Source organism: Penicillium paradoxum, assembly GCF_028828445.1.
Source record: "Penicillium paradoxum strain IBT 22861 chromosome Unknown utg000007l_segment0_segment0, whole genome shotgun sequence".
NCBI classification, from domain to species: Eukaryota; Fungi; Ascomycota; class Eurotiomycetes; order Eurotiales; family Aspergillaceae; genus Penicillium; species Penicillium paradoxum.
This window is the reverse complement of record NW_026643185.1, coordinates 5,074,276-5,097,984: the sequence shown is the minus strand read 5'-3', so window position 1 is coordinate 5,097,984 and position 23,709 is coordinate 5,074,276. Positions and strand designations below refer to the sequence as shown.

At 49.9% G+C, this 23,709-nt stretch overlaps 8 protein-coding genes across 8 annotated transcripts; 4 read left to right on the top strand and 4 right to left on the bottom strand.

Annotated features, from left to right (window-relative positions):
• Positions 1 to 1,818: 1,818 nt before the first annotated feature.
• schA (serine/threonine protein kinase SCH9) lies at positions 1,819 to 4,855 on the bottom strand (the record flags this gene model as incomplete). The annotated part of the gene is made up of 3 exons (XM_057180437.1): positions 1,819 to 3,256; positions 3,319 to 4,710; positions 4,806 to 4,855. The coding sequence occupies 3 exons, from the start codon at positions 4,853 to 4,855 to the stop codon at positions 1,819 to 1,821; spliced, it is 2,880 nt and encodes a 959-aa protein (XP_057028823.1).
• A 3,623-nt stretch (positions 4,856 to 8,478) lies between these two features.
• Positions 8,479 to 10,417, top strand: N7457_009393 (chromatin structure-remodeling complex subunit RSC7; the record flags this gene model as incomplete). The annotated part of the gene is made up of 3 exons (XM_057180436.1): positions 8,479 to 8,527; positions 8,637 to 9,747; positions 9,808 to 10,417. The coding sequence occupies 3 exons, from the start codon at positions 8,479 to 8,481 to the stop codon at positions 10,415 to 10,417; spliced, it is 1,770 nt and encodes a 589-aa protein (XP_057028822.1).
• A 997-nt stretch (positions 10,418 to 11,414) lies between these two features.
• On the bottom strand, positions 11,415 to 12,309 carry N7457_009392 (ESCRT-III subunit protein SNF7; the record flags this gene model as incomplete). The annotated part of the gene is made up of 4 exons (XM_057180435.1): positions 11,415 to 11,494; positions 11,563 to 11,771; positions 11,835 to 12,039; positions 12,135 to 12,309. The coding sequence occupies 4 exons, from the start codon at positions 12,307 to 12,309 to the stop codon at positions 11,415 to 11,417; spliced, it is 669 nt and encodes a 222-aa protein (XP_057028821.1).
• A 477-nt stretch (positions 12,310 to 12,786) lies between these two features.
• On the top strand, positions 12,787 to 13,339 carry N7457_009391 (nuclear telomere cap complex subunit Ten1; the record flags this gene model as incomplete). The annotated part of the gene is made up of 2 exons (XM_057180434.1): positions 12,787 to 12,872; positions 12,961 to 13,339. The coding sequence occupies 2 exons, from the start codon at positions 12,787 to 12,789 to the stop codon at positions 13,337 to 13,339; spliced, it is 465 nt and encodes a 154-aa protein (XP_057028820.1).
• A 384-nt stretch (positions 13,340 to 13,723) lies between these two features.
• N7457_009390 (MFS transporter) lies at positions 13,724 to 15,626 on the bottom strand (the record flags this gene model as incomplete). The annotated part of the gene is made up of 4 exons (XM_057180433.1): positions 13,724 to 14,453; positions 14,521 to 14,797; positions 14,859 to 15,235; positions 15,295 to 15,626. The coding sequence occupies 4 exons, from the start codon at positions 15,624 to 15,626 to the stop codon at positions 13,724 to 13,726; spliced, it is 1,716 nt and encodes a 571-aa protein (XP_057028819.1).
• Positions 15,627 to 17,094: 1,468 nt separating this feature from the next.
• On the top strand, positions 17,095 to 18,609 carry N7457_009389 (putative 3-beta hydroxysteroid dehydrogenase/isomerase family protein; the record flags this gene model as incomplete). Its single annotated transcript, XM_057180432.1, has 2 exons — positions 17,095 to 17,317; positions 17,375 to 18,609. 2 exons carry the CDS (start codon positions 17,095 to 17,097, stop codon positions 18,607 to 18,609), a joined length of 1,458 nt encoding a protein of 485 aa, XP_057028818.1.
• A 702-nt stretch (positions 18,610 to 19,311) lies between these two features.
• N7457_009388 (pre-mRNA-splicing factor SPF27 family protein) lies at positions 19,312 to 20,025 on the bottom strand (the record flags this gene model as incomplete). The annotated part of the gene is made up of 2 exons (XM_057180431.1): positions 19,312 to 19,925; positions 19,989 to 20,025. 2 exons carry the CDS (start codon positions 20,023 to 20,025, stop codon positions 19,312 to 19,314), a joined length of 651 nt encoding a protein of 216 aa, XP_057028817.1.
• An 868-nt stretch (positions 20,026 to 20,893) lies between these two features.
• N7457_009387 (neutral/alkaline ceramidase) lies at positions 20,894 to 23,242 on the top strand (the record flags this gene model as incomplete). Its single annotated transcript, XM_057180430.1, has 2 exons — positions 20,894 to 21,105; positions 21,163 to 23,242. The coding sequence occupies 2 exons, from the start codon at positions 20,894 to 20,896 to the stop codon at positions 23,240 to 23,242; spliced, it is 2,292 nt and encodes a 763-aa protein (XP_057028816.1).
• Between the last annotated feature and the right edge of the window lie 467 nt (positions 23,243 to 23,709).

Here is a 23,709-nt window from a genome sequence, read left to right as displayed (position 1 = left end):
GAACATGCATATGTTCAATCCTTGGAAGGGTTGGTTCGGGTCACGCGGCTAACAGAGGGTTACGGGCGATTCCATTCTGTTCTTCCGTACGGAGTAGACGAGAATGTATATAAGTCGCACAAAATACTAACACAATATATTATATCTTGACCTCGAACGGAAATCCGAGCTTTGCATCTCGTTACATACCTACTCGTACATCTAACAAAAAGTCTAAAAAAGTCTCGTCCCCTCATAATCTCGTCTCCCTCCCTTCTATATCCACCATAAATCGATAAACAACGTTCCTAAACTCACAGTAGAAAACTCACCCATCTGAAGTCCACAGTCCCAGTATTGACCATTGTATGCCGATCATCCGACAAAAAGACGATCAGACCATAGCCTGCCACCTCTGGAGAAGGGCTCGAGCCTACTACGACCCAGAGCGATGGAATCGACACCGTGCCGTTTTCCCGGGAGTGCTAACTGTCCGGAGTCCTCCCGGCATTGTTTCTCGGCCCGTACCCGAAACTGCGCTAGTCTATATTAGGCTATTCGATAACTGCTTCTTCCAAGTGGGAGCCCACAATGACCGGGAGTCACACTGTATCGGTGTATTACAAAGGAGTTGAGATCTCTGGCCGCTTGGTCTGTGTGTAGGTATTAGCGGCGTGTGGATACTGAAGGGAGTAGACACTATGACGGAGGTAGATAAGAACGTGCGAGAGTGAGGGGACATGATCCCAATGGGCACGAAGTGAAGCAATTAAATTCGAGGGATTATATGTTCGGTACAGCAAGTATACAGTGTGAACCAGTGAGAGAAAAAATATCTACAGGAGCCTGCAATCCCGAGAAAATCTCCCAGAAGTAGTGATGACCTTTACTGCAAGGATATCATATGGGAAAATCTGACATTCAACTAGAAAAGGATATCCGTCCCCCCCCAATGCAGATGCAGCTCGAGCCCGTGCCGATGCCAGTCTGAACGCCATGGAAAATGGAACTCGAACGAAACGCTCTGCTACCACCCAGAGATCAAATCCGAACAGCTCGAATCACACCGAGATGTGCAAGAATGGAAAAAGCCCCGAGGCAGGAAAATTCTCAAATTACCACCGTTGCCATGTTGATGCCCACAAAGAGAGGTAGAAAGTGTAGGTGACGGTAGGAGATACCATGGGAAAGATTCAATGAAGAAGAGCAGGTATCAGAATTCAGGACATCAATCCCAGAAGATAGAAAATAAGATTATCAACACTGCGCTGGAGACAGGATCAAAGACAGAAGAACACGGCAAAGCAAGTTCGCTGCGACTAATCACCCCCAGAGCACGATGATTGGCAGTAGGAAAGCACGCAATGAACATTACCCAAGACCCAACTCCTCCAAACACGCAAAATTCTCCCGGGATTCCCTATAAGATGGAACGTGAGGATACTCACCGGAAACCCGGAAGAAGGGGGTATGTGACTGGGAACTGGCCGAGGAAACGAACCAGAGAATGGAATCATCTCGATTATCGAGTATCAAGTTTGATATCATGAAAAGTTCGTGAAAGGGCCAGAATCTGAGATCAATCTGAGCCGGTGCTCGACATCACCGAAATCGGACTTAAAAGATAAAGTAAGGAGGAGGGCGGAAGTTCGTGGAAAAACCAACTTGAGGAAACGGGAGTCGGAAACGAGACGAGAATAAATGGGAATGGAAATCGAAACCCATATTTGCGGGTGGGAAGTGATGCAATCCGAGGGCATGTACAACAAGAAAAGAAACAATAATGTATGCCAGATCAAGACTCCATGATCATGCAGAAAGAGAGTGAAGGAAACGTAATCACATGTCAAAGGTATCATCGACGTTGAAAATACCGGGTTCGGTGCCGTCGTGCGTCTTCTGAACGCCGGTCATGCGCTGGTCGGTCGAATCGCCCGACCGGTGGCCATGTTGCCAATGCCCGTCATGCATGGCGTCTTCATCCATATGATCGCTGTCATCCATCAAGTGATGGTCGATAGAGCTTTCGTTTACGAAGGTGAAGCCCTTGAAATTGGCTTGCATCCCAGGGGACAAGGGCGTAGAGGCTGGCATAAGACCGTTGGCGAGAGCTGCTGCTCGGAGATTGAGCGAGTTGTTCAGCTCCATCGCATTTGTGAACTCGGGATCAAAGTTCGATGTGTCGGTTTCAGACTGCAGCTGTGGTTTGAACGGAGGAATTACTTCCTTGCGGCAAAGTGTCTCCCAGTTGATATCGTGGAAGAACGGGTGTGCCATGAGCTCCTTGGCATCGCCGTTCGCACCGAGTCGGTGTTTGGGATTACGATTCAGCAGGCCCTTGACGAAGTTTCGTCCTTCAGTGCTGAGCGCATCACGGGGGAATCGAACCTTGCCGAATGCGATATTTTTGTACATCTGTTGAGTGTCCTCGGCATAGAACGGACTCCAGCCACAGCACATCTCGAAGACCAATACTCCCAAGGACCAGAAGTCGACCATCTTTGTGTATCCTTGCTCATCAAGCAGCACCTCGGGAGCTAAGTACTCAGTGGTACCACAGAAGGTGTTGGTGGTGTCGTTTTGTGCCAGATTCGCCTTGGATAAACCGAAATCGCAAAGCGCAATGTGACCGTTGGCATCCAACAAAATGTTCTCCGGTTTAAGATCCCGATAGACAATGTCATGATCGTGTAGGTGTTGTAAAGCCAAGATTAACTCGGCGATGTAGAACTTCGCCCGGGCCTCCTGGAACCGACCCTCACGCTGCAAGTGCCAGAACAATTCACCGCCCGACATATAATCCGTCACGAGATAAAGATCTGTTGGAGTCTGGAAAGAGAACTTCAGCCCAACAATAAACGGAGAGGCTGTCATCGCAGTGCGCACTAAGATGTTGCGCTCTCCGAGGGTGTGTATGACCTCTTTCTTCTGAATGATAACCTTCTTGGAGAGGACTTTCATCGCATAGATACGCTGTGTGTCCTTCTTCTTAACCTGGTAGACTTGGCCGAACGTTCCTTTGCCGATGAGTTTGAGGATGAGGAAATCATTCGGTCCGACCTGCTTTCGATCTGTCTTTTCGAATTTCATCTCGAGGTGAATTTCTCCAGACACTTGGTTATCTCCGGCACCGCGGGCGACCAAGGGGAACCAGCCTTCCAGTCGGCTGTGATCTTCCTTGAGGTTGATGCAGAGGCGTACGTGGCCCAAGAAAGCTTCCTGATTGTTGCGGTCATAAACTGTGACATCGAGCTCTGACTGATCTCCCATAACGTCACTTCATAGAACATGTTAGTTGAGCGTTTCGGGTTTGAGAAGCTGGGTTAGGAAGTAACATACAAGGTGGCCTCGTGATCCCAGTGCGGGTCTGTCACAGGCGTCCGCCCCTTGTGATCACTCTCGATTGCACTGTTGTGACTACTAGAGCGGCTCTTCAAGGGAATGGCCATGGGCCGACCAGCAGCCTCCTCGGCATCTGACTCTTGCTGGCGTCGTTTCTTTTCCTCCTCGCCGTCGCGAGCACCCTTTGAAATGTACTCATTCCATTCAAATACGCACACCACATACGGATCGAAACTGGGTCGCAGTCCTCGACCGTCGGTGATTTTCACAAACAATTTACCGTTGATCGGGCCCGTGGGTGCCCCGTTGGATGGAGTTGTCGTAGATTTAGACTGGGGTTGAGATGGGAATGCTTCATCGAGTTTCATCGTAATCTCATCTGTAGAGCTTTCCATATCGTCCGACTTCGACTCGGATTGTGGCGTTTCTTGGGGAGTCTCCGAGGAGGTCTCCTGCGGGGCCGAAGTGATGGTCTTGTCCTGGGCGGCTGGGACCTCGTTGGACATGGCCCGGGGAGTAAGAGGTGGGGTATTCTTAAGACGCGACCCATCGGGCGCGTTTTCAGTTAGCTTGGCAAGATTCTCAGAAGATATAGAGACATGCGGCTTTTCATGGTCGAGGAGGGGGGCTTCGGTCAGGGAAAAGGCATCTGAGGAAGAAGGGAGAGTGGGGTTGGAGAAATGTGTGGCAAGAACAGAGTCGTCAGAGATGCTGGACACTGGGAGAGATGTTTGACGGCGGGAAGAAGAGTCATCAGGAGGAGTGCTTGCAGGTGGGATGAGGTATTTCTTCAGAGTTGAAAAAATCGAGGACACGCCTGGACTCGTCCCGAGTTCCATCTCGTCCGACTCATGCTGCAACAACGAATGTGGAGGTGTGGGCAAGCTGGGGTGTTCATCCTCCATCTTATCCGACCCATCTTCCTGCTCCATCATGACAAAAGACTCGGAGGAACCAGAGGAATGGATTGGAAGCGCATTTGATTGAGGGTCCACAGAGGGTTTCGACAGACATGACCATAACCGTGGCAGACTCGCTTTATCACCAGAGAAAGAACCAACCTGGAAGTAGTTGTGCATTATGGAAGGCAGACGCTTGTCCGCGAGATCGGGTTCGGGCGTTGCGATTCCAGTCGGCGTTGGGGTAGACCCGTTTGACCTGATCTGGTCTTGGCTCTCGTCGTCCAGTCCAGCGCTATTGAGACGGAAGGTGGTTAGTTCATGCAACAAAACGGGCTGAACAATGGCTCCAACAAAAAACATCAATTCCGGAGCTGTAGGCAAATTCCGACAAGGTCCGAGACGAATGGCGAGACATGGAGACACGGGGAGGAGGCCATTCTCCTCGAGCAGTGTTTCATGCAGGACAACCCCAATACAAACAACCAGACTGTAATGCAATGCGGTGTGAGGGGATCATGGACCCTCTTTTTCCCATTCCAAACCCCGCCTTTCGGAATCATTAAGAATATAGAAGTGACTCACTTCATTGGCTTCATGTCGTCGTGCAACACGGGTCCACTCGGCGCGGCCATTGCGTTTCCATTCAACGTTCTCTCGAGGAGAACCGAGTCGGAAAATGAAGAGGAACGAGGGGGCGGGGTTGGGTTGGAAAGATGGAGGAAGTTGGAAAAAGAAACTTTGAGGATTTTTGATGAGCTAAGGGATTTTGCGGGTTGATGAACCCGGCTTCGGTGCTTTCCCCCCAACAGATGAATCTGAATGGCGCTGGCAAATGGAGTTCCCTTTTTTCGTTTTTTTCCCTTTGTGACTCGACGCCGTGATTCGATCGTTTTCTTTGAGAGGATTCTGGCTTTAGAGTGGGATTTGTTGGTTTCGGTAATAGGACCCCACTGGGCTGAAGATAAACCATAGGCTCATTGATAGTCCATGTTTCCGAGCTTCGGGGTTATATGCGAGGCTTTGAGAGATAGCCTGGGAGAATGAAGTTACAATTAATCGGCCCAGCTGAAGGAAGCTGACCGTAAGCAGGACAAAAGCTTCTGAAAGAGACCGGACCTAAAAAAAGGCATAGGAGGCATTTTGTATTCTCTAGTCCCGCACTATACGCCTAATGACCTAACCCGCTAACTGCGCCAAATCCGAGGGGAACTCCAGATGAGAAATTCAGAGAAAAGAACTAAGAGTAAAATGGAAATGAAAATGAAAATGAAAATGAAAATCAAATCAAAATCAAAATCAAAATGAAATCTTTTTCGAAAAAAAAAGAAAAAAAAAGAAAAAGCAAAATGAAAGAAAGAAGAAGGCCCAACGTCATGTGGGGAGACCTGAGTGGTCAATAGTGTCGCTTTCGAGTCCCCAGGAGTATCAAGGGAATTGCCAAATTGGCTTTTGCCCTCTTCCTTTGGTGACCTTTTTTGGCCTTTCGGCGTTTCCCTTCCTAATTTAGTCTCCCCCAAGGTAGCGAAATGCACAGAAAGCAAGATTATGGTCAGGTCACGGTCACTACGGAGTAGTCCGAATGACATTGATGACATTGGGCTCGGCATGTGGCTATAGGGAGTACGATGGTATCTTTTTCGGCCTTTTCGAGGCTGAGCGGGAGTTTGTCTCTCATGCCCTCAGCATGCGCCGTGTTCTCGGTTCCTCCCTTTTCCTATTTAGTTCTCTTATCGCGCTCTGAATGCTTCCTCTCCGCAGTTGCAGCGGGGCAGTTTCTCATTTCATCACCTGGTGACAACATCGGCGTAGCGCGATAGACCGCTTCTTTTGATTCGGAGCAGTGTTGTCCGTTTTCTCTCTTGTACCAGTACATCGGACTCCAGGAAGTACGTTGTATACAGTGAAGTCCATGGTACGTCTATCCCTATCCATGCCCACTACATCCCTCGTGAAACCATTGATCAAGTCCCGATCGACGCCGATCGCGATCGTGGCCTTTCAGCTTTCAATATGGCCCGAGCCTAGCTCTCAGCTCCCCTTGCATCTGCATACCACGGTGAAAGATGAAATATGCTGTGGTTGGGGTGCTCAAGGCGGTCCCTCCACATGCGTCATCGGGCGCCGCGAGGTCCCAGCCCCTGCAACGCTAACATGTGGTTTGGCGGATCAAAGACCCGGGTCGTGCGCGAGTGATGTACAATGTACGTGCCACAGATGTGAGCTTGCTGGTAGAAGAAGGAAACGCGACGCTAGGAAAAGAGCTGTTGCTGATCTCCGGTGCTCAGCCTGGACGGAGTACTCCGTACTCCGTAGTATCCATGCCTATAAGAGGTGGAGTGGGGATCGTCTTCCTAACCCCTCGATTTTATGTATGACGAATGGTGTGGGATGGAAATAAAGATCCCGTAGATGAATTCAAGAATGGAATCTGATTTCCGCATACCCTGGACTTGCACGAAGAAAAGTTTTGAGTAAGAGACCGACTACGGGCACACTACTCCGTATTGACTAACACTTTTGCTTTTTGGATATTTCCCGCTGGCCACAATTTGTTCTCAGGCTGTCGTATTTAAGATGGTAATTTCTTAATATTCCTGACCCGAATGCGAAGGTGTATACCTATTAGGTAGCGCCCAGGGGTCGGGTTCAATTAAAATCGCAACCTCTGCCTAAATATGCCTGGCTTTGGACCGCTCTTGACACCGCTCATGATTGTATTGTAAATCATAGTCCCTAATTGAAACCATTCATACCACGTACACGGAGTATCTTGAGAACAATATATGTGTAAAAATGACTTTAAAAACGCAGTTGGAAAGACTACTAAAAAGAGATTGCAAGCCCGCAAACCTTGGAACGCAGGCGACTATATGAAAAGCATCACTTTGCCTGCTTCACGTTGCAAGATTGGACTGAGGTACCTTGGCAAGGCATTTATTAAGGTCGCTGGCATAGTAACTCGGGTATTTTAGCGTTTTACCAGCCCAAATCCAGTTATAATTAGGGAACTCGATTTCAATTGAATCATGGGTTCGTGCGGTTGATATTCTAATTTCGGGTTCCTCGACAACCTTGGAGCATACAACCTATAGCCGAAACCTGCATGGGCTCAATGTGCATTCTCCGTTATGCACAGGACCGAGTCCGAGCCTAGAGCTAATTTACAAATTATAGGTCATCTGCACTAAGGGGTGTCACGATCTGCGGACTTGTCAGCAGCTATGTACTCGCATAATCTCTGCCAAGCTTCCAACTCTCTGCAGAAAATGATCACAATTCACGGGCACGTTCTTATGCTCGTCGGGTTTCACCAGTTAATATTCCGAAGCCTGACAAGGAGCTTGTGATATGCTGTTCGGGCAGAGCTCTACCTAGCTTGAGAGCTCAACCCCACAAGTAGCGCCAATTCGATATGACCCCAAGCAGTACCTTGGGCAGATATCACGATGCAAATATTTCGCAATCCACGGTTTTCTAGTGATCCCGAGATATGAAATGTTCAAGCAGCCTGGGAGAATTGCAAACCAGGAGCTATCACTCACATGTGATATTGAACATTGACTGTATGGAGAACCAGTGGGCGTCCACCGTACGATGTATAGGGACCCAAATGAGGTCAGTGGTGATACGAGCAATTAACCAATGTGTTTCAATGCAGTGGTTTCTTTATTGGATTGACACGATTGATACCCAATAAGGGCGATGTGATTCGGAAGGGAACGAGGCAATAAACGATCGGTGAGTATTTACGGGGCTTCATTGAGTTGTAGATCCATAGATGAACTCATCTTGCTGAACATTGAACCCCCGCACTCTCATACTGCCCAACTAGGGGGTAACACAAAGCCCGCAATGCTGTCCTATGCGGGCAGCCTGTAATATCCAATTGACATGAGCAATTTGGGCCGGCAATGGCGGTTGGGAATCTAGAATTAGAAAAGAATGAACATCGAACAGCCAGAAGCAGTATGTTTGCCGATCAACGGCCAGACAGCACATCTGCCCGAAATCCTCCGTTGATGGGTTGGTGGGTTGGTGGGTTGGTGGGGATGAAGAACATATGATGTCAGGAGGTAGGAAGCGATATGGATTTGCCTTGTTTGCACTGGTAAGGCTTGTATTGATGTTTGTCTGATTTGCATGATAAAAGTGGGTCCCGGGTGACTAAGTGGGATCTCGGAAAAAGGTCGGCCCTTCGCAAAACAGCTATTCCTCCCCATTCGCGCTTCCCCAGCATCGATCAACCATCGACAAAATGCCTCGAAAGTCAAGGGCGGCCGCCCAGGCGGCTGCGAAGTTGATCAGTAAGTTGATTTCAACCCCCGCTTTTGCCCGCACCTGCGATAAAAACCACGTCCCACCATTCAAAATTCCACGCTCCCGTTAGACGCGTTTGCGATTAACCAGCTTCAGAAAATGTACCAACACTTCCAGATGGGTCTGATGAGGAGATGATTGACGCGCCTTCTTCCCATCATTCCTCACCCGAACCCGAAAAAGAAAGTTCCCCAGAGAAAGATCCTGAGCTCGAGGCTGAACCTGAAGCCAAAGCCGAAAGCGCGGAAGTTCAGCCTCGCGAAATTACAACTACACCCAAGCCCGAAGAGGAATTGAGTGTATCGACCCCCGCAGAAGACTCAATTATCCCCGATACCGACAATACGCCTTCCTATGGTCCTGGCCGCCCGTCACTTCCACCCCGCGGTAAACGTCGCATCGGTCGTCCACCTAAGAACCCTCGGCCTGAATGGGATGCGCCTGACGGCGAGACACCACTTCGAGTAACTACCCCAGTGAAACGACGCCGTGGTCGCCCTGCTGCTAGTGGCGGACGCTGGGCGCGCAACCGTGGACCTTCCCATCTCACACAGGTTCCTGTCGACAAAGAAGGAAACATGATGGATGTGATTAACGACGAGGTGTCGATCCCACCCGACCCAATTGGCGCCACCAAGGTCGACGAGAATGGTCATCTCCAAGGTGGACGTGAGTACCGAGTCCGTACCTTCAAGATCCTTGGCCGTGGAGACCGTCTCTACATGTTGTCGACTGAACCCGCCCGTTGCATTGGTTTCCGTGACTCCTACCTGTTTTTCCAGAAGCACAAGATGCTTTACAAGATCATTATTGACGATGATGCCAAGCGTGATTTGATTGAACGCGAACTCATCCCCCACTCCTACAAAGGACGTGCCATTGGTGTCGTGACCGCGCGATCTGTGTTCCGCGAGTTCGGCGCAAAGATCATCGTCGGCGGCAAAAAGATCACTGATGATTACGACGAGGCCGCTGCTCGTGAGCGCGGCGATGTGGAGGGCGAGCTAGTTGTTCCAGAAGACAGACTGCCAGGACCTGGAGAAACTTACAACAGGAACCAGTATGTCGCTTGGCACGGCGCGAGCAGTGTCTACCATACCAATGCGCCCTCGGTTCCTCTTGCAGGCGGAAAGCCAGTTGATATCAAGAAACGTCGCGTCCCAGTTACTGATGACAACTGGATGCTCGAGCATGCCCGTGCTGCAAGGTGAGCCCAAATTTGATTGCGAGCAACCCATTGAAACCTGTCAACTAACGCATGTTCTAGCAACTTCAACTCGAAACTCGCCGAAATGCGCCGTGCGAACCTGGGTGGAGTTTACGATGTCCACACCAACACCATGCAGTATCCGAAGATCATGCAGCCTACTCACGCCCGCTGGGAGCGCGTCCCACCTGCTCCAGCGACCGGCTCGACTGAATTGACAACGGACATGGACTCAATGAACCTCGCCAACGGAAGTTCCCCTGCCCCCGGAGATCCAATCCCCCACAAACCCGAAGAGTCGCGCGAGGCTGTTACTGGCGAAAGCTCTACTCAACAATCCACCACCACCTTCCCTCCTGTTCCCGCTCATCTCCACGACCGCTACATTATCCAGGATGTCGTTTACGAATCCCCCCAGTATTCAAACATGGGCATCCCGGGTCCCGACGGCGATGTGCACGATATCGGCCCCAACGGTCTGGTCAGCGTCGCCAACCCCCAGCATCCTGAGTTCATGAGCCCCGAGATCATCGCGTTGCTCCCTCCTGAGTGCAAGGAAGCTCTCCTCGATGCTGCGGCGCAGGAAGTTCAGTGGAAGTCCAAGTGGAGCACCGAGACCACGGACGGCGAGCGTACTCAGCCCACTAAGAGCTACGCTTGGTACCCCTAAATCCTGGATTTAATTTCTTTTCTTTTTTCTTGTGCGTCGGCGAAATTTACGGGTTAGCATGGGCTGGGTGGCTGGACATGGCGGGCGAACGCCGGAGTTTTTTTTTTCTTTGTGCTTGGAGGGTGCTTTTGCATTCTCGACATGTGTCATGGGTGGATTTTCATCTTCATGATCTATTGAATGGTTCTCTCTTTCTCGGTCCATATTAGCACTCTATTTCTTGAGTGCTGGAACTTCAGATAATAATGAACCATCTTTTTTACGAATATGTTTTGCCTCTTTGTAGTTGGTTACCTCGTTGGTCTAACCGAGTAAGTTTGCTCTTCTGGGGCTTTCTGGAAAGGTGTCGTTCTCGGTCTGAGCGGCCTTGAAGGAAGGCAGAGTATGGTAAACACATTGTAGCATATGGCATAACTACCTATAGTAGGTGCTACAGATCCATGATGCCATGCGTGTACTTCACTTGGTAAATGTTGGATAGCTACATCCAGGGTTGCATGTAGGTAGTAACTACAACATCAAATCCGAATGCGTATTCCAGGTTGAAAATGTAGAATTAGGATCATAGCTTACACCAATAGATAGATAGAAAGAAAGAAAGAAAGAATAAACCGAAGTCATCTAGAAACTCCATTTCAAAAGCAAAAATGAACAATAGGGACCCAAGAGATCGATCGAGTTGGTCTGGAAAAGGGTGTTGGTGAGTGAAACAGCCAGATGGAAAAGTGACAGAGGGCAAGACAGATCGGCGTGATATGCCGTAAATGAGCAGTTAATGCTGAATCATATGGAGAGGAAGATAGTTAGGTAAAAAAGAGTAAAAGTAAGTAATTCGGAAAGTCAGCACCGAGAACAAAAGGCAAAAAGAGGCTTGCTTGATAGAACGGCCGGGTCATGCATGCGAGGGTAAGGCAAGGAACAAAGGAAGAGTTGACGGATGAAATTTCAACGGAGAAAACGAAGCTGCATTGGTCGCGTGGCTGGAGGTAAGAGGCTGTCACATGGCCATTTCCGCGCGCAACTTCGCCAGCTCGGCTTCCTCGTCGTCTTCTTCTTGTGCCTTGGTGGGGTGTTTGACTGTGCAACCCGCATGGTTAGTAAACGATACATATGCCGCTTAGATATAGGATTTCGTTCCAACATACGATCTGTGTTCCCCACAGCTGGTAACCGGTCCAGTTGAGTGCCCACTGGTACAGTTCCGGTGTTGAGCATCTTCGCGTCCATAGCCTCCTGCTCCAGAGCCCCCAATTCGTCCTCGAGCTCTTCCTCGTCGGGCTGTTCGCCGATAGGGAAACTGGTGATGACGCTTCCGATTTCGGCGCTGAGCGCATGTTGATCTTGGAGCTCCTCCCTGCAGATGATCAGTACGGCTGTAACATCGTATAACAAAAGCCTTAGCCCGGCAGCAACGTACATCGTCTTGTCGACATCCTCGAGCTTCATTCCACCGTGGATCTGCTTCATAGCGGCACCGGCCTGCTTCATCGCAGCCAAGGTCTCGTGATTGATATTCGCAGCTTCGATGGAGTATATCTGCTGCTCGAGCTGCATGGTCTGCGCCGTTGTCTGCTCGAGGTTCTTCTCATGAACTTTTTTCCGTCGGAGGGCATTTTTGGCAGCTATTTAACATAAGAAAAGATAAATACATAGTTAGCCACCATCCGAAACTCTTAGATAGATGTTCGGCAATAATCTGTAAGATCTGCATCCATACCATTCTTATCTGTGTTGATATGCTTCCGCGCCAAAGCCTCCTGATCCGCAATCTGGCTCTCAAGGTGCTTCTCGCGCTTTTGCAGCATATCCAACTGCTCGCGCAGCGTTAGGATAGCGTTCTTGGGCGCATCCTTTCGCTTCTGAGCGGCGGCCCCGCCAAACCAAGACCACATGGTGATATCGGTGTCTGTGTAACTAAGAACCAAAGGAAATCAAAAGATATGATAGACCCTCAGGAGTCAGAAATATACCTAAAGCAGACCAGACAGTTGCCTAAAATCCGGAGGAGTGGAGAGTAGGTTGATTTCTTTGCTGCAAGTCAGGTGGAGCAATAGGCTCCAAGCAAACTCAGTGAGCTGACAGGTGAGATAAGATTAGTGATAATAAGCTCCAAATGACCGGTATGGCTCGGGGCACACGTCTCGTTGGGGAATGCTTTCAGGCAGATAATTCTGGATGAATGCAAAGTTGGAGGGGAGAGCGCCCGGGTTTCCCCTCGCTGGGCCTATGACATACACAGTAAGGCCAGTCACGTGCGACAACAAGACCGATGTGTTTGTGACATTTCGATCTTTTGTTTTTCTTTTCTCTTCCAATTGCCGCGCTTTATCGCTTTACAATGTCAAACGTCCTGTTTCAATAGCGCAGAGATGAATGGACCGCGTCCCTCGACTCGCGCGTTCCTATCCGATCTCTCATCTCTACAGGCGGACTCGAAGATCCGCTTTCTTGGCTGGTGCGTCCGGTATAGAGCAGAGAACAAAGTAGTATAGCTTCGAGGATTTGCAAGACTAACGATGATCTACGTTCTTTGTCGCACACAGCGTGACGCACTATACCATCGCCACCGGACATCTGATCCTGGAACACAACTATCCACGCAGCAAGGTTGCGCCAAGCTCTGTATCTGTCGATGTCAATGCCCTCCTTGAGGACCTGACCGCCGAAGATCTGCGCGTGGGGGCATGGTTGAATGTTCTGGGCTATGTTAGAGAGTCGGAGCCAGCGCTGCCACCATCTTCATTCTCTTCGACTGCTAAAGACGCAAACCGGTCAAGTCAGAGGCCTTCCACGGTGTTCCCTCGTCCAGTGTACATCGAGGCAATCATGGTTTTCCCAGCAGGAGCTATTGCACTCGGCGAGTATGAGCGGATCCTTTGCAATTCCCAGCAAGTAGAGCGGATGATACAGTCTATTCACTGATGAATCACCTGTGAACATGACCAGATTGCATACAAAATCGGTCATAGATCGAGGAATTTTTAGAAACACAGAGATTTTCTATTTGACACTTAAATCCCTTTCTATTAGGCCCCTTGGTATCTACATAGGAATTTGTGTTATTTATCATGATATCCACTTGGTATAGCACATGGCCATAAGATAGGTCGTGTTTATCAGCTTGCTTGGTTAAAAGTGAGGTCAAAAGTGTATATATGTAGTCTTGACATTGACTCCATACACGCAGAGCAGTTAGACGAGCATTCAGACATTAAACATTTTGTTAAAAAGTAACTTTTCGCCCACCCCAAGAATAAGCCGAGGGGCATCGGGACGTACATCAAAAAGCGACCCAAGAACCTCAAGCTAAGCAACCTCTTCAGCCTTCTCCTCATCCGACTGGCTCGCCTGCTGAAGCTGAAGCTGCCTCCTAGCCCGCTTCCCCTCCAACTTCCTCTTCTCCTCCTGCATGCGCATAATAAGAGGACTCCTCATACGGATCTTATGTCCATACTTGTAAAACACAAATGGAATCGGCACAATAAGAACCTCCAACAACCCCAGCAAGGTACCCGACCAATTAGGCCCCAGACTAGCATACATATAAGAGCCAGCAAGTGGTAGCACACCACCAAGGACACTCCGAATAACGGAATTACCGGCCAGAGCAGAAGCAGCATACATACCGTAGCTGTGGGTGAGGTAGTTGGACGCATAGATGAAGACGCCAGTATTACCTGCGCCGAACGGGATGCCCGCTAGCAAGGGTGCAATCCAGTGGATTGAAGCTGGAGAACAGGTCCATGCAAACCAGAGTTCGCCGATCGGAATGACTGCTGCGCAGATGCATACGAATGAGACCATTGCTTCCGGGGGTGGCTTGCCGGTTTCGGGGTCTTTAGCGTGGCTGTTGATGAGCCGCCGGATTAGAGGCTCGCAGGCAATTGTGAGTAAGACACCAATGCCGATGCCGAGGAAGGCTAGACCTGACAGGCCTAGGCCCCAGCCGCGGATGTCTTGGAAGACGATTGGGTAGGCGATGAAACAGAGGTACAGAATGCCGTAGATGATTGCGATGTAGATGTCCCAGAAGATACTGGAGAGTCGGTTAGCGTCGTGCTTCAATGAATATCTGGCGCATTTACAAGGGCTAAGGAACATACCAGATTGGCTCGGTAACTGCCATCACAAATGGACGACTGAGGTTCAACTTGAGGATCTCAGAAAGGTTCTCCTTCTGATCATAGCGACTCCACCAGCGGAGCTCGCCGCTCTCCTTGCGAAGTCTGGTTGCTTTCTGTTGGAGCAGTACTGGGGCATATGTTTCCTTCAGTATGATCGCGAATCCCAATGCAATAGCGGAGAGAATGAGCGTGATCCAGCACATCCAGCGCCAGCCAAGATATTGAGTGACGAAGCCTCCGATAACAGGACCAACGACTAAAGCCTGTTAGCAATGGATCCATTGCGGTATAAAAAGAGGATAGAATAAAGGACATACCCGGTCCATTTAGCGGCCCGATACTCCAAACAGAGATCGCAAGTGCACGGTGCTCATCATCCACCAGATCAGCCACCATACCAGGCGCCGCGGAGATCATGACACTACCAAAGAAAGCAGCAATAGTGCGAACTACGATCAGTGTCGTAACAGATTTAGCTAGCGCGCAGGGAATGATCAAGACGGTGAACACGGCAAGACAGATCACACAGACGGGTTTCCTTCCGTAGACTTCGCTCAACGGGGCCATGAACATGGATCCAATGGCAAGACCGAAGAGGTAGAAGGTCAGGCCGAGGGTGACGATGGTCTTGGGCTGACCGAACTCCTCAGCAATCAATGCGGTACCTGATGTATAAGATGTTGAATACAGCACACTTCCAAGTGAATTAGCTAGAAGTTCTCATGCCATGGTAGATCGAATATAAATACTCACACGATGAGGGTGTTCCATGACAGAAACAAGATGCACATGGACTTGTATCCGAAATTCCAGTTTTTGGGGTTCTGTGGGTCATCCTCGCCATCCCAATCGACCTCATAGTCGGGGTCGGTGGTGGCATTAGTTGCGACGGTCGTTATCCGTCCCGACAGTGACATGTGAGAGCTTCGCGAGGCGCGAGCCGTTAACGCCTTTCCCAATGCATCATGGTCGGTCTTCGTGTCTACTGTAGAAATAGACACGATAGAGTCGGAGTCTTGGGACGGGCTCTCCGTCTTTTGGGGAAATTTTTCTTGGGATGCCGAATGAGGGCACTGAGATGCCATTCTCAGACGCTTCCCACGAGGGCTTTTAGGGCAGTGGACAGTGAAATAGGGCCTGTGAGGGATCCCCGAGATTATGGAACACGTTATTCGAGAATTAGGGGATCTTATTAATCGAAAGGAAAAGATATGGCTAGGTAGCTCCTTTGTCCTGCGATCTTCGTCCCAAGATAAGAGCGCGGGGCTAGTGTTTCTCTGTTTTCAGAAATGGGGATGATTGAGTCAAACGATAGACAAGCTGGAGGAAAGCCTGCAGCTGAGACGGATTCAGAACACCGTCCAGGGGGAAGCAGCATACATAGCCTCGGAAGTGAAGTCGGCGTTTAACATCCAAACAGCCTTGAGCTGGGCACCTTGGAATCTTCCGAAGGTGGAGCCGAGATGATAAGCATATTTGACGAGCACAACGTGTGCATCGGAAGATGATCTCTCGACTGCATGGGATGTAGCTTGGGAGACACAGGCCAGCTTTCCCCGAAAGCAGAGCAACTGGGTATCTATTATCGGAGCACCAGAGTACTGCCTAATATCCATTTCTATACTCCTCCATGCCCCGTTTTGTAGATGGTATGGGGCCCCATGGGCAACGAGCAAAGACTCCATCATTCACATGTCCCCATCTGAATGTGTGTCGACCCAATCGTCTCCACGCCCCTATTAACCCCGAAAAAAGTGGGTTGCAGGTGTCCTAGCGTGCCGGTTTGCCGATTTCAAATTTCAAGAGTTTCAACCTCGCTAAAGTGCTGAGCTAGGGCGTAAGGTGTATCGCAATTCCTAGAATACGGCCTGTGGCCATGTGTCGCCTGTTGCATGTGGTCTATCATATAGGACGGAGGATCTTGGCGAAAGTGATATCGAAGCGAAGAGTCCCGAGCCCCCGGAATATTAGATGCTCCGGGTCGTGCAGTAGGGGTTCTGATCCATTCCATCGACCATGTACAACATATAAAACGTCAACGCCACCTGTGAAAGAAGAAGTGCTTCAAACCTGAGGTCTGATGTCTCGAGACCTAGAACTGCTAAATATAGGTACCCCCTATTCCATAAACCTGCTTGGTCGCAAATGACAGGAAAATCTCTGGTGCAAATGGGTCTCTATTCAATCAGATCCGTTGACTCCCGGTTTGAATGGATCGATGGTGTGCAGTTCGGGTCAACTCCGGATGCTGCTGTTGTTCTCACTGGCCACAGAGGGCCCTGGGTCGCTCGTTTAAAATAACCGAAGCGACTAAGGCCTAAGCGATCTGCCAAAATAGATCTGATCCGATCGAACCGCGATCAATCTGAGGAACCGACTGGAGATTCCAATTTGTTTGAAACAGCATGCTGCTCCAGGAGGCCAAACCTTCGAACAGCCCTATAGCCAACTTTTTCTTTTGGACCTAGACTCCCACGCTCTTTTGTAATCTTTCTCCATTAAAACCTTGTGAAACGCAAACACCTGGAAAAGTAACCATTTAGCATCGCCATCATGTGGCTCATAGCAGCTGGCCTGGCTCTAGGTGCTGCCTACCTGTGTCGAGTGAATTCTGCTATGAAGGTAGTCGCTAAAGAGGCACACAAGCTATCGCCCCATCGTTGGACGGTCGAAGAAATCAATGCTACCTACAAGAAGAGCCTGGAAGCCCCCATCGATGTGACCAAGAGCCTGCCACCAAAGCAATCCCGCCGATATGTGATCGTTGGTGGAACCGGTACGTCTAGATACAAGGTATCTCTTAATACAACCATCCACTGATCACAAGGTATAGGCCTAGTTGGGGCTTGGATAGTATCTCATCTCCTGGCACGTGGCGAAGACCCCAAGGCCATTCGTATTCTGGATCTAGCCTCCCCGGAGCAGAACATCCTCAGCCAAGGTGTGGGTTGGATCAAAACCAACGTCACCGACGAACTCGCAGTGACAGCTGCATTCGCAGAGCCATGGAATGCAACAGTCACCAAGCTCCCCTTGACAGTCTACCACACAGCAGCCGTAATCCGTCCTCAAGACCGTCTCAAGAGCTTCCTACCGCTCTGCAGCAAGGTCAATGTCGATGGCACACGGAACATTCTCAACGCCTCCAAACTCGCCGGCGCCACAGTCTTCATCTCAACATCTTCCGGCTCCATCGCCCTGCACCAGCCAAACTTCTGGATCGCCCCGTGGGCAACCGAGCCCTCACGCGTAGTGCAGGTAATCAGCGATTCAACCAAACTGCCCGAATCCCACGAACAATTTTTCAGCAATTACGCCGTCACCAAAACCGAAGCAGAACGGCTCGTCCGCGCAGCCGACGATCTAACATCTAACTTCCGCACCGGCTGCATTCGACCCACGAACGGTATCTACGGCACAGGCGGCGAAGCCAATGCTGCTGTCACGGACATTTACCTCCGCAACGGCGGTAACCCAACCTGGGCTCACCCGATTATGCAGAGCTTCGTGCACGCCGAAAACGTCTCCCTCGCCCATCTCCTCTACGAACAACGTCTGATCCAGCAGAGCGAGCCGGGTTCCCAGCTTCCAAACACCGGTGGACAGGCGTTTGTCGTCAGTGATCCCAGCCCGGCTATTGCGTTTAGTGATATGTATCTGTTGCTTGAGACGCTGTCTAAGACGCCGACTTCTTTCCCGAAGCTACAGCCCGTGCCGTTCTTGGTTATGGCGTACTTCGTAGAGGTTTACGCTTTCTTGCAGATTAACTATCTCTCGTGGCTGCCGAGGTTGCCCCATGATCTGGAGCAGATTCAGCCGTCGCTATTCTCTATCTTGAATGTTAATGTGTTTGCGGATGATTCGCGGGCGAAGCTGGCGCCGGAACTAGGTGGGTTGGGTTATAACCCGCCTATTAACACTCTGGAGGGTATGTGTCGACGACTTGTGGATTGGAATACAAAGGCTGAGGCGGAGGGGGTTCATGTCAAAGGCAAGAAGGTGATTTTGGGTCCTGTGAAGATCTCGGAAGATGGAATTGGTGTTGATGTTGTTATGCCGAAGGTGTGAGGATGAGGATTTCTTTGGTATGATCCATGGATGGGTCCATTGGTCCTTTTAGAAAACATTCAGTTCATCTTTTTCGACTAGCATAATGGAGCGTACAGCAAGCAAATTACATTAATTGTCAATTTCAAGGCCTAATATGGATAAGAGGATAGTGCGACAGGAAACTGTACTTGGAGAGAAAAGCTCTGATATGAGCTATTATTCATTGAATCTTCTGCAATATCCGGAGCCGACCCGCAGTACCCGGCTATATCAGCGACTGACTCCTCTCCTATCCTCACACAGATGTAAAGGCTTTTGTCAGAGCTGGGATGAGAATTTGCCAGCCTCAATCAAAACTTTGGAAGTTGTACTCCGTAGCCCGAGATCAATGGTGGTGGTTGTAGATGAGAATGTACCGAGCACACAGTGTTCACAGCCCTGCGATGAACAGAAGTTCTCGGCGGAAAAGTCAAGGCGATACATGATACACCAAGGCCGGTAAACCTAGGCGTTCATGGACGCAGGAACCAGGCGCAGAGCGACCCTCAAGTCGCACATATGACACTCCACCATGCAAGCGTTCCACCAAGCAGACCGTGCGACAAAGAACATGGTCAAGTCGCACGGCCAAACAGAAAGGTGCTAGCCCCGCTTAGCCTGCTAAAGAGACACGCTTTCATTTATGGAAAAGTACACAGACAAGACGAAAGTTTTTGTTCCTTAGCGCGCCTGCTGCTGAGCCATCTGCCGCCGATGCTCAAGAATTTGCATGCGCAGACCCTCCGACGCAAGCTCGACATCAAGAATCGCACCGACACCACGCTTCCACGTCTCCTCCAGACCAACCAGCTCGCCCTGGCTCGCCTCCTGTGCAATCTTTCTCTGTTTGTTCACTTCCTCGGCAGCCTCTTTCGTTTCTGCCAGCTCCTTCTCCAGAGAACCGAGAATCTCCTCAAGCTGCGAATTGCCAATCAGCCACGCATTCTTGCCATACTCTTCCAGCAGAGTCAGGTTCTCGTGGCGCTTGGACAGATGCGAGCTTGACGCGTAGGCCTTCTGTAGGGTCTGGCGCCATTCGTCTAGATTGGGTGCATCGGTGTCTGATGTGCGAGTTGGGCCTTCTGGTGCTTCGTAACGGGATAGGTCGATTCCGCCTGTGAGGGGTGCTCCTTGCGCTTTGCGAGCGATTTCTTGTTGCATGAACGGGGTGAACTTGGGTTCTCGTGCTTCTGGAATCCAAGGGTGTAGTGTAGTAGCATGCTCGGAGGATAGGTCTGCATTGATGAGCTGTTGCGCTTGCGCTTGCGCGGAGGCAGTGGGTGCGGCATCAATGTCTGGCGATAAGGGTTAGTTATTGGGTTCTAAATGGACAATCTGTGTCTATGGTCGATTCATACATGGCAGAGAGTCGTGGGATTCGTTAATGAGAGGCATTTTTGAGTGGTCTTGGTGTATGGATGTCAAGACTAGAATCCGTAGATTAATCTGAGAACGATTGCTATACGAAGGCGGTGAGCTTCAAGATGCATAGAAATGACTAAGTGGGTATATGGCACGTGATCTCGAGTTATGCATATTTATACACCGAAGTATGTACTTAGGTAACGACCTTGGGAGACCTCAAATGGATGAAAGAGTACGTCTAATCGTGACATAATTAATATATTCTAAAAATGGGATTTCTCACAGTTACATCCGAGTCATGGGATACACCAACAAGAACAGGGCTGAAGATTTAGGTAAATGGTAAGGCCATTGCCCTGTAGGATGCTTGCTGGACTCTGCACCGATGATCCTAACCAAATTCAACAGTTTTTCCCGAGGTGCCTGAGGACAAATGCATGTTCTCAACTCAGTGACTGGCCGCAAATCACTGTAAGCGAGTCGCTTCGCATGCCCGATCAGCAGGCATATCACATCAAGTCCTACCCCATGCGGGGGAGTTCAGCCAGAGCCTATTCCTCTTTTGGGGAGTGTGAAGTACTATGGATGACGATCCCAGCCTCTGCCTATCGCTTAGACGGACGTCACCTACGAAGTACGGAGTAAGGAGTACTTCATGTACACTAACTCTTAGCTTCTCTCCCGTTCTTGGGATACTTGGGCGATGATCTTCGGGACTAACAGGTTCGTGGTCCGCTGGATTCCCCCGCTGGTTGACTTGTATAAATACCCATGTCTTCCTCGGAAGGCGTGGAATTCCTCTCGGCTTTTCGAGTCTTCTCAGATCATTGGCAAGGCTTTTTTTTGCGGATGCCATAATCCTATATAACTTGTGCTATATTGGCGATCATTCCCCACCATGGCTAACCTTCGAATGGGCGTTACCTTTGCTGGGGTGACTCTTGCCGCACTGGTGATTTTGCAGTTGATTGCAGTCTTCAAGATCGATAATCAGTCGCAGTCGCCTTTGCCTCATTTCAGTTCGAACTTCAACCAGTGGAAACATAGGGCAAACAAGGCAGCAGCTGATGATATCTTTTTGGTCGGAGCGGGCAAGGCAGATATAACAGGGTACGTTCATCCATCCTTTCTTCCTTGTTGGGCTATTGGACTAATATTGCTTCATAGACCGGTAGTGGAGATTGCTTTCGGTGGTTATGCTAGTTTGGACCAACGAGGCACTGGTTTAAAGCAGAGACTGTATTCTCGCGCATTCATCTTCGCAGACCCAAACAAGCCCGATGAGACATTTGTGTACCTGGTCCTCGACATACTCACAGGTGATACGGCTGTGCGACATGGTGTTCTGCAGGGTCTCAGTGCGCTCGGTGGGAAGTATGCACGGTACGGCGAACACAACGTCGCAATGACAGGAACACATTCGCACTCCGGGCCTGGAGCGTGGACAAACTACCTGCTTCCTCAAATTCCTTCGCTGGGATTTGACAAACAGAGCTACCAAGCTATCGTCGATGGTACTATTCTGTCAATCATCCGCGCTCATGAAAACCTGGCGCCAGGTCGGCTTTCCGTTGGGTCCATCGACTTGCAGGACACCAATATTAACCGTAGTCCTTATTCATATGAACACAACCCTGAGGAAGAAAGGGCACGTTATTCTGCTGATGTTGAAAAAACTCTTTCTCTCATCCGGTTCGATCGCGAATCGGACAGCAAAACAACGGCAGTCCTGACATGGTTCCCTGTTCATGGTACCTCTCTGTATAACAATAACAGTCTGGTCACTGGTGACAATAAGGGTGTCGCAGCTTATCTCTTCGAGCGCAGCATCAAAGACGATGCGAGATTCACTGACGATGCCGTCATTGGATTCTCCCAAGCCAATGTCGGAGACACAAGCCCTAACATCTTAGGAGCTTGGTGTGAAGATGGCTCTGGACAGAGGTGCCGATATTCAGACAGCACCTGCGGTGGCAGAAACGAAGATTGCCATGGTCGAGGTCCATTCTTCCGTGAGCAAGACAATGGAGCGAAGAGTTGCTTCGAGATTGGACGGCGCCAGTATTCTGCAGCAAAGAAACTCTATGAACAGATGAACACCAACCCTATCAAGGTCACTGGAAGTTCAGCAGTCAAAGCTTTCCATGTATATCAAAATATGGATGGCTATACATTCCCCTCGCCCTTCAACTCGAGTACGCTGACGACGTGCCCTGCGGCTATGGGGTACTCATTTGCTGCTGGAACCACCGATGGACCGGGTGCATTTGACTTTACCCAGAACGCCACTGGTCCGGCTTCAAAGAACCCCCTGTGGCAAGTTGCGCGTGCATTCATTCACCAGCCGACCAAAAAGCAGCAGGAGTGCCAAGCTCCCAAAAAGGTGCTTTTGGACATTGGCCGACTCACTCAACCGTATGCATGGGCCGCAGACATTGTTGATATTCAAGTTCTGCGAGTGGGCCAGCTGTTTATCATCATCTCCACCAGCGAGGCTACCACGATGTCTGGCAGACGCTGGAAGGAGGCTATTGCGAAGGGAGCAAAGCAACATCTTTCAGTTTCCGACCCTCAAGTTGTCCTGGGAGCTCCGTCAAACACCTACGCTCACTATGTGACAACCGAGGAAGAATACGGTGTCCAACGGTACGAAGGCGCGTCTACGCTATACGGCCCGAATACCTTGGCGGCGTACATCAATCTGACTCTCACCTACCTGCCATATCTGGGGACCACATCAGAGGTTGCCAAACTTCCTGCCATCAAGCCCGGTCCCAATCCCCCAATCAATACCAACAATTCCTTGAGCTTCATAACAGGGGTTGTGTATGATGGGAAACCCTTGGGCAAGTCCTATGGAAATGTGCTATCGAACCCGGAAAATGGACCCTATGGCCCCGGCGATATTGTCGAGACTGTCTTTGTGGGTGCTAACCCACGCAACAATCTGCATCTAGAATCGACTTATGCTGCTGTCGAAAGAAAAACTGATTCCGGCTGGGAGGTTGTGCGCGATGATCGTGACTGGAACTTGGCCTTTTTGTGGAAGCGGACCAATGAAATCCTTGGGCAAAGCGAGGTGACTATTCAGTGGCATATTGAGGATGACTTTTACAATGTCGACAATCCGAAGTCCCTGCAAGCTGGAACCTATCGGATGCATTATTATGGGGAGTCAAAGAACAGCCTGGGCCATATCAAGTCCTTCGAGGGCATTGGCGGGACATTTGCGGTTACGACTTCGTAGTCTACTCACTTTACGGTGCTTATCATCTAGTTATAAGAGTGGATGATAGCTAATGGAAATGAAACGTTGGTGGTAACTCATCTTAAATTGCTGAAGATTATAGAGTAACCAGCCCACAGTCAGTGCATCTCGACTTACGCGCCCGGACGTAAGAAAATGGACTAGCCAAACCTATGACAATATGTATTCAGTCCATATGTCAACATTCGAGTCTTCAATAGAATCGAGGGTGGTCCTGTGCCTGCAGCCGACCAATCACCACGCGCCATTGACCAGGGCGCCTACTGCAACGTCTCTTTGTCGCGCCATCTATTTCTAGTGAAACGTCCCACAAAGAGCCCCTTGCAATGGCGGTTGCTTCTCAGAATGGTCATAGCCAGTTGCATCTCTACTGAAGACCTTGCAACCTTGCAACAATGGGCGGTTGTCAAGAAGCCCTAAGCCCAAAGCGGCACCAACGAAACAAG